General features: G+C 30.9%; 1 protein-coding gene across 1 annotated transcript; it reads left to right on the forward strand.

Annotated features, from left to right (window-relative positions):
- Window positions 1-312: 312 nt before the first annotated feature.
- On the forward strand, window positions 313-6,983 carry LOC111989259 (protein neprosin). Its single transcript, XM_065769416.1, has 5 exons — window positions 313-468; window positions 1,430-1,516; window positions 5,559-5,612; window positions 6,301-6,447; window positions 6,618-6,983. Exons 1-5 carry the CDS (start codon window positions 313-315, stop codon window positions 6,981-6,983), a joined length of 810 nt encoding a protein of 269 aa, XP_065625488.1.
- The last annotated feature ends 2,756 nt before the right edge of the window (window positions 6,984-9,739 follow it).

The raw sequence follows: 9,739 nt of genomic DNA on the forward strand, positions 1-9,739 counted from the left end.
TTAAAGAATAACTATTCATAAGGAATAACTATTTCCTGTAATAAAAAATAATCAAACTATTGAATAGCTAAACTATAGTAATAACTAATAACTATTAGATTCTAAAAAAAAAAAAATAATAATGATAATAATTATTACATTACAATGTCTATTACAATCTACCAAATGTACCCTTAGCATATAAATGGTAATAATTATTATATGGATATAAAATTATTCTTTTTATAAATAGCATTCAAATTCACAATAATCTTCTCTCAAAAAAAAGTTCGTAGTAATCTTCATACATATTGACTTCAAATTGGTGAGATAATGGATTTTGAAAAAACAATCCTCATTGTGGTTTTGTACTTGTTCTTGGCCAGCAGTTATAGAGTGAGTGGAGCACGAATTTTAACTCATGAAGAGGATTCATTGTTGGAAATTCAACTCAAGCTCATCAACAAACCTCCCGTTAAGAGCATTCAGGTACTAGAATCTACCACTTTGTACATGGTTTGCCACAATCAATAACAATAATTTACAATAATTTCATAATGTAATTTAGTTAGCCTACCACTTCATGCATGGGTTGTCGCAATCTGCAATTTATTATTATTATTATTATATGGTTAATGTTTGAAGTAATAGACTTTAAAAAAAAAAATTATGTTATAATTTGGTAGTTACATTGGGAGATTTGATATTAAACATTAGATTTCTTCATTAGAAACACTAAAACATGAAAAATTTGTTTGACATTATATTTTGATATATCATTACTTTAGGTTAGGGGGATATAAACCTAGATGTCTCCACTGAATACACTAAAATGTTTCAATTGAGTTACAAGACTCTTATTGTAGTATCTCAATTGAATAAATCAGGATTTTATATTTTAAATAAAATATTTATTGCTAAGAGTCTTAGATCTCAATATTGGGTAGGTATTGAGAAATCAATTTTAAAAATCCTGATTATGTAGATTGTTCTATTAACTTATATGACAAACTATATACCAACACACACATGCTTAATGCTAACTATTATGACACGATGTATACTAACTATTATGTCTTAATGGTTTTGGCACCATTTTATATATGTTTGCTTTTATATGTGAGTTCAACAATGGTATTCAATATTTTGAAACACTCACTCTAATATTATGGAAAACTATCACTTTTCTCAAAAACTTAAACTAATAATAATAAATCAATTTATTCACTTTATTATTATTCTAATAAAAACTACAAGCATGGTCCAAAAATATTAAAACTTTGTTATTTGTTTCTCTAATTTTTTTAATATCACATCGATCACCATCATCATAGTCTTTACTTCTTTTAAATACTATTATGTAAATTATGAAAGCTTTAATTCCTTTGATACATTTGGATAGAACTTGTTTTCTTCTTGTAAGAGAATGTGTCGATATTTGATTTTGTAGACGGAGTATGGGCATATTGTTGATTGCATTGATATCAACAAGCAATTGGCCTTTGACCATCCCTTATTGAAACATCACAAGATCCAGGTACTTACTATTTTAACGTCCATAGCCTCTTTCCAATATTTTTCTTCACAGAAAATAGTTTTCCGAAATACTTATCATTTTATTTCAACATAGTAAATAATTTTGTTTTGTTGGTTCTGTGATTTTATTTAGTAGAGCATTCATATGGGAGGTTGTAAAACCACTTAAAAGCTATTTTAGCATTCCAAATACCAAAAAATATAGGTGCTATAGCTAAAAAAATTATTGGTTTTGCGGCTTAGCTTTTGTGTTTGGGCTTGCATGAAAAAATGGGCAGCAACACACACATATATAAAGGTATGAGATCAATATCAAATATATATATATATATATATAAACATTCATGTGTATAATGAGTTTTATTTTAATGTTAGAAAACCCACAAAATAATAACATATTCATTATATTTTGTCTATTTGTTAAGGATTTTTTTTTTTTTTTTTTAATGAGTAAAGCTTTTTTCTTTTTAAGATTTTTTTTTTTTTTTTTTTAATGATGGAGGAAAAAAATATTATGTCAAAGAATTTGATATCCTTTTTTTAAAAAAGGAAAATATCAATATTGTCCATATGTTTTTCCTTTTAAAACTCTAGTCTAGCTAAATTTTATATTTTCCCTTTTTCCATAAATTTATTTTTCTTTTAATAGATTTTGAACCTTTAAAATATTGATAAAATAGAAAACATTTTCCTTATTTTTTAAAGGATTTTGGACATATAAATGAAATAATAGTGTTTTGATTATTTCATGAGCCTTGTAGTTTTGATTTTCACATTGCAATATTTCTAACAAAAACATTTAGAGTTTAAATGGAATTATTGAAAAAAATGTGTATTGAATATAAGCATGACAAAAAAAATCAATAATAAATACATAAAATAATAATATAATTAGAAGGTCACTCAAAAAATATATATGATTGGGAGGGTGCTAGGGTTGTTAGATATATAACTGTTAGTCTATTAGTCTTTTTTCTTTTTCTTTTTTCGGGAAGCCGGGGGGACAATCCCTCTCCCGCATGCAGTTTGTACTTTTTCTTTGGGAAGATAAAGAATGAAGATTTATAACTTGCTATGGATATTATATCTTATTTTATTTGTTTTAAAATTTTGTTTCTTCATGGAATTTCTATTTTTTAGATGAAACAGAAAAGAGAATCCCCCTTTTTTTTTTTTTTTAAAAAAAAAAAAAGGAGGAAAAGAAAAGTGCATAGATTTCTATTATTATTATTATTATTGCCAAAATAAAGATTTACAACTTCATTTGAACATTATATGTTATTTTGTTTATTTTATATTTTTAACTTTTCAGAGAACTCCTAGTTTTTTACGAGGAAAAACAAGGAACGTAGATCCTTCACATTTTAGACCCTTAATGATTGGCTTAGCAAAAGATGCTTGTCCGATAGGAACTGTTCCAATTAGGAGGGCAACAAAAGAGGACCTCGTAGCATCCAAGCTTTTGTTAAATAATTTCCAGCCTCAAGCAGCACCATCTTTTAATAATACTTATGTAAGTTCTTCCTTATTTATTTTTGGATGCAAAATATTGTGGTCACAATTAGTGCAAGAAAAAAAATTGTATTGGTATCAAATTGGGTTTCTGAAAATGTTTGGTTGATATGTATCGGATTTTTTTCAACTAAATAGTTTTTCACATGAGCTTATGTTTATCAAATATCTTAGGCAATGTGAGTTAAAAGCTTTTGTAATTTTTTTTTTTTTATAATGCTTTTTGTAAATAAGGCTTAATTTCATAACAAAACATACTATGAAATGATTGTAAAATTTTCTCTTAATTTATTAATATTCAAAGTTTTATTTTAGAAACTCTAATATTCAAAGTTTTAAAAAGTAAAAATTGTGAAATATAATTACATTTTTTTTTTAATATCTAAGAAGATAACTAAAGTACATCAAAGGTCAATACGTCGATAACAAGTAGAAATTTTACCATCCATCCCGTCGTGATTAAATTATAATAATCGAGATCATCACCGTTGAATGCATATATTTGGGCATAGGTTTGTCCCTCCTTAACTTGAGGATCATATACGGTGACGCTTCCTTCTACTCCCATGTAATATTTATTCTTTTCCATTTGGATTACTGCATTCTGTACAAATAAAAATTTTAAAGGTCAAACATACAAATAGGAAGATATGTCCATCACAATTCCTAATAAATATCTCAATTGAGAATTATTTTTATAGCAATTTATTTTTTTATTACTATATAATAAAAGTAAATAAAAAATATTTTTAAGATTTTGTTTCAATTTCTCCCCTTGTAATCCAATTATCTCCTTTTTTTTATTAGTTTTAATTTTTACTGCAGCTACATATATTCCCTTGCCCCCTTTTGTAAAATAAAGCTCAAAATCTTGGTCAAAATCTCTCAAAAAATAAACGTTAAAACCACTAATAAAATAATAATAATATATCTTATTAAAAATAATCAAATGCCAGAACGTGATCTACTTTTTGGCCATTAAGAAAAATGAAAGATGAATGGGACAATGTAGCCATTTNTTTCATAACAAAACATACTATGAAATGATTGTAAAATTTTCTCTTAATTTATTAATATTCAAAGTTTTATTTTAGAAACTCTAATATTCAAAGTTTTAAAAAGTAAAAATTGTGAAATATAATTACATTTTTTTTTTAATATCTAAGAAGATAACTAAAGTACATCAAAGGTCAATACGTCGATAACAAGTAGAAATTTTACCATCCATCCCGTCGTGATTAAATTATAATAATCGAGATCATCACCGTTGAATGCATATATTTGGGCATAGGTTTGTCCCTCCTTAACTTGAGGATCATATACGGTGACGCTTCCTTCTACTCCCATGTAATATTTATTCTTTTCCATTTGGATTACTGCATTCTGTACAAATAAAAATTTTAAAGGTCAAACATACAAATAGGAAGATATGTCCATCACAATTCCTAATAAATATCTCAATTGAGAATTATTTTTATAGCAATTTATTTTTTTATTACTATATAATAAAAGTAAATAAAAAATATTTTTAAGATTTTGTTTCAATTTCTCCCCTTGTAATCCAATTATCTCCTTTTTTTATTAGTTTTAATTTTTACTGCAGCTACATATATTCCCTTGCCCCCTTTTGTAAAATAAAGCTCAAAATCTTGGTCAAAATCTCTCAAAAAATAAACGTTAAAACCACTAATAAAATAATAATAATATATCTTATTAAAAATAATCAAATGCCAGAACGTGATCTACTTTTTGGCCATTAAGAAAAAAGAAAGATGAATGGGACAATGTAGCCATTTCTTAAAACCTAAAGGTGGATAACTCTTAAATTGAAATTATAGTGTCGAAAAAAAATTAAATTTCAAGGGTCTTTTTCATTTATCTCTAAAGAAATCCTGGTGTCTACCTTTCTGAGTACATAACAGCTATAATATTTTATCCTAAAATTTTACTAATTAATTTATATACATTTTATTAGTGATATCAATTTTTTATAAGAGGAAGAGAAATATAATCAAATTTTGACATGTTTTTTTCTTTTAAGTTACACATAATTTTGACAACCATACCAAACCAAGCTTCTTCTTTTTTTTCTTTTTTTGAGAAAAAAGACAATTGTTTTATTGAATCAAAGAAAAGGCGTTTCTCAAAAAAAAAAAAAAAAAAAAAAAAAAAAAGAATCAAAGAAAAGGCGATATCAGCCTGAACAAAATTTGAAAAACTAATCAAGTTTCAAACGTTAATTCAAGTTTGGTTCATTTAGTTAATGAATGAGTTCAAACGTTCATCTTCACAAGCCAAACTCTAATTGTGTATGAACATCATAATTTGTTATACAGCCTTGCATTTTTGTGAAACAGTACATTTATTCAATAGAACATATAAATATATATATATATATATAAAAGCTTTATATTTCGTAATGAAATTTTCCATAACCATAGGTTTTGATCCAGACTACTTATATGAGCTTTGTAACCATTTATATTTTCAGATAACATACTTGAAGTAATAATACTTATTGCTTCTAACAGGTCAGTCCAGATATATACCATGATGGGTCTCCTCATTTTTTTGCAGTTTTCACGGTAAGTTCCATTTTTACACATTTGAAAATTTGTTGAAGGTTTTTATACCTATAGCTGTTTATATTCTTTTTTTAATTTTTAATTTTTTTTATACTTTTTGCTTGTCTTAATGTTTATTGCGGCTGGTTTTTTAACTGATGAATTTTGGAAAATGTTACTTTTATAATATTTTTACAACACTTTAATAAGATTTGTTGAGCTAATAATATTGCAAATTTTTTATCCAAACCTTGTACCCATCTATAGTTGGAATTTAAAAGATGTATCATTGTGCAAAACATCAATAGTTGGTTGAAATCAATATTATTGTTGATTGTCCTACAGCGTATATATTGAGATGTGATCCTTTCCCATTATTTCAAAAAAATGTTTTCCTAAGCAAACAGGTGTCAATCCCAGGTTTTGTTTGTATAGTTATTAAAGATTTTATCCATTAACCTAGGTTAAAAACCACACAATTTGTTATTCAAATTCTAAAGTAATTGCTTACTCTCTCTCAAAAAAGAAAAAGAAAAAGAAAAGAGTAATTGCTAAGTCTTGTTGCACAGTGGTATTATCCATCTTCCCACTTTGCTAAGTCTTGTTGCATAAGATCCACATGTAATTATGGTAATTTTGTTAAAGAACCCAAATGCAATTGTAAAGAATTTGATATTTTGCTAACTGATAATGTCTTTAAAAATTACAGAATGATAATTTCGAGCAAGCAGGTTGCCTTAATAATATGTGCCCAGGATTTGTGCAAACACACAAAAGCGTATATCTCGGGGCAACTATTACTAATGTATCTGTACCAAGTGGACCTCAATTTCAAACTACAATCTCTCTCCAACGGGTAAAAGAATTTGTTGTTAATCATAATTGCATTTATAATATTTTACAATATTGGATCCACATTTTCATATTAATATAAATTGAAATATAAAGTTGTAAAAGGCATGTAAAAGTTTTAAATGTTATTAAAATTGAATAATGATCATATTTTCTTACTCGTTTATATGGCAGGACTCAAATTACAACTGGTGGATATCAATTGAAGGTTTTGTTGTGGGATATTATCCAAAAGAAATTGTTTTTAATTTGAATCAACCTCAAGGCATTGGATGGGGAGGGGTTGCTGTTGGTCGCCCAAATGGAAATAGTGCCCCACCCATGGGTTCTGGAGAATTTTCAGATGGTAGTAATGCATGTGAATTTTCAAATATCCAGTATAGAAATGAAGAAAACACAACTCTTGCACCTCAATCACCCCATTACAAAATCATCACTGACAACCCCAAGTGCTATGACTTGAAATATGACGGATATAAAAATCCAGAGGTCGGATTCACCTTTAAATTTGGGGGGCCTGGTGGACCATGTTCTAATTAAAATATTTTGCACCAATTATTTGGCATGAATAAATTGGAAAGGATTTGGATTTGTAAACTTTTGGAATCCAAGAAAATCTTTTATATTGCGATCCTATTTCTATTTCTAAAAGTCATACAATTTGTTTGTTTGTTTGTTTTTTATTTTTAATTTTTGTTGATAAGAAGTCATACAATTTGTTTATATGGGTCTCTTTCTTTTTTGTTGTGTTTTTGCTTTCTTTGCTTTATCTGGGCCTTTGTGGCCCAAAGGCCCAGCTGTGACCACATCTTCATATTCTTTTTGTGGCCCAAATGCCCAAAAGTTGATCACTCGTTGATTACAATTTGCGCGCATGCATCGTTATTTCTGCATGCATGTACTTCAATTTCTTCATATCAGAGTACGTCATGTATTTCTGCATGCATGTATTTCAATTTGCGCGAATGCTGATTGGCTTATTGCTCCATAATCATAAAAATAATATCGATCTCTTTTATAATAAAAATAAAAATATCGATCTCATCCTAGCTTATCCCCATTTTCCGAGTCTTTCGCTTGTTGAATATTGTCCACACACCACACTAATCCTGATTAAATAATTTCTGCTGAATACCCTAGTCAGGGCCAGCTCAACAACTTTTGGGGCCTTAAGCGAAAATTTTAAATGAAGCATTTTTATAATTAAATATTAATCAAATAATATATATATATATATATTGTGGGGTCAGAAAATCAGGTAGCCTTGGCCCACTCCAAGCCAGGCCCAAGGGCCCACGCCGAGATGCACGAGGAGTCCGAGGATGAAAGTGCGAAGACCGACCCCCGAGGAACATATCCGAGGATGGCCCCGTCCTCGGAAGAACATGAGCAACACCCCACCAAAGGGGACTCCTTGAATATCCGAGAAGGAAAGGGTCCAGTGCCACGCGTCGGTGACGGGAGCACGGCGAAGAAGCAAGCCTTAGGCAAGCTGTCACCTCTGCATTGAATGCGCTCATCTAACCCCCCTGGCCGCATTAATGAGGATGTAATCCCTTGACAGGGTAACATTGATCATTGTGAGCAACTTGAGTACGAATAAGGCCTCTAATGGGATGGACGGTCAGAGGGGAGGCCAATGGATGATCAACAGAAGGAAGAAGGGGATAGGAAGGAGAGAACTATATAAGAAAGACGAGCAAAGCAGTTGAGGGGGGGAGAAGGACATAGAATGACTCCTGGGACATGTCAATTTTAGGGGGGAACCTTTTCGGACGAGGGCCAAGGAGCTATACTTAGTTGTAAATTAGGCTCACTCCCCTTCAATGGAAAAAGGTGGCTTATGTTCGTTGCTAGTTTGTGAGGGTGTAACCCTTCGTCCCACTCTCTAAAAATGTATTGTTAGGGAACCTTCCTAAATCGAGTCCCTACAATTGGCGCCGTTTGTGGGAAGGATTAGTGCACTGGCAGGCGTAATGGGCGATCGTTCCTAAGTAGTCATTTTCCAGAAGGTTGGTGGCGATGCATCAAAAAAAAAAAAAAAAAAATGAACATTGCAGAAAAGTAGAAGGTCCAAAATAAAAGATTCAACAGAAAAGAAAAGGAACTTCATATTATTTTATTAAACAGAAAAGTACAAGATACAAATAGAGGCTCAGGCAGGCGTATTTTAAAACTAATTTTACAAGCTAATTCTACAAACAGAGACCCAAATGGACCTGTTCTAAAACTAGCTAGAGGGAATGGGGTTGAGGCTAGTCCTCGGACTCAAGCCTATGGAGAAACTAACCACTCGACTATACCTGGGTACTAGACAGAACCAAGGTATTGTATGGTCCTCGGACTCAAATCTATGGGGAAACTAGATACTTACAGAAGAATGGAAGTGTTAGACAGCACCAAGATATTGCATGGTCCTCGGACTCAAGCCTATGGAAAACTAACCACTCGACTATACTCAGGTACTAGACAGACCCAAGGTATTGCATGGTCCTCGAACTCAAACCTATGGGGAAACTAGATACTTACAAAAGAATGGAAGTGTTAGACAGAACCAAGGTATTGCATGGTCCTCGGACTCAAGCCTATGGGGAAACTAACTACTTCGAAATTTCTTAAGTGTTAGACAGAACCAAGGCATTGCATGGTCCTCGGACTCAAGCCTATGGGGAAACTAACTATTTCAAAATTTCTTAAGTGTTAGACAGAACCAAGGCATTGCATGGTCCTCGACTCAAGCCTATGGGGAAACTAATTACTTCAAAATATCCTAAGTGTTAGACAAAACCAAGGCATTGCATGGTCCTCGGATTCAAGCCTATGGGGAAACTAACTACTTCAAAATATCCTAAGTTAGGAAAGGATCAAAACCCTACCTAACCCATGGGACGTAAAGGGATTGCCCAGGCGTACATTCTTTCCCCTTATCATTGTTACTGACGCAATTGGCCGACATATAATTCAAGCTAAATTCATGCAAATAAAAAGAAAAGAGAGGAAGCAGATAGCGTGTAAACAAATAAGCAACTAAAATAAATAAAAAGGGAAATTAAACTCCCATTACAACAAAGTGTCCATAGAAGTTGCATGGCAAGAGCCACCTTACATAAAAATAAAAAGAGAGAAGAATAACAAAATAAAATAAAATGACATAAAAAGCATAGGCAAAGGTCAAGCAAACGGCAAAGGCAGGTTGAACCGAGATGCTGGGGAATCTAATCCTTTTGCTCAGGCTAGACAGGGGAAACCTCTGAGTCCTCCGAGCCCTGGCCTAAGGGGACGGCCTGCAGGGGTAC

The sequence above is a fragment of the Quercus suber genome, unplaced genomic scaffold (genome assembly GCF_002906115.3).
Source record: "Quercus suber isolate HL8 unplaced genomic scaffold, Cork oak 2.0 scaffold_1149, whole genome shotgun sequence".
Taxonomy (NCBI): domain Eukaryota; kingdom Viridiplantae; phylum Streptophyta; class Magnoliopsida; order Fagales; family Fagaceae; genus Quercus; species Quercus suber.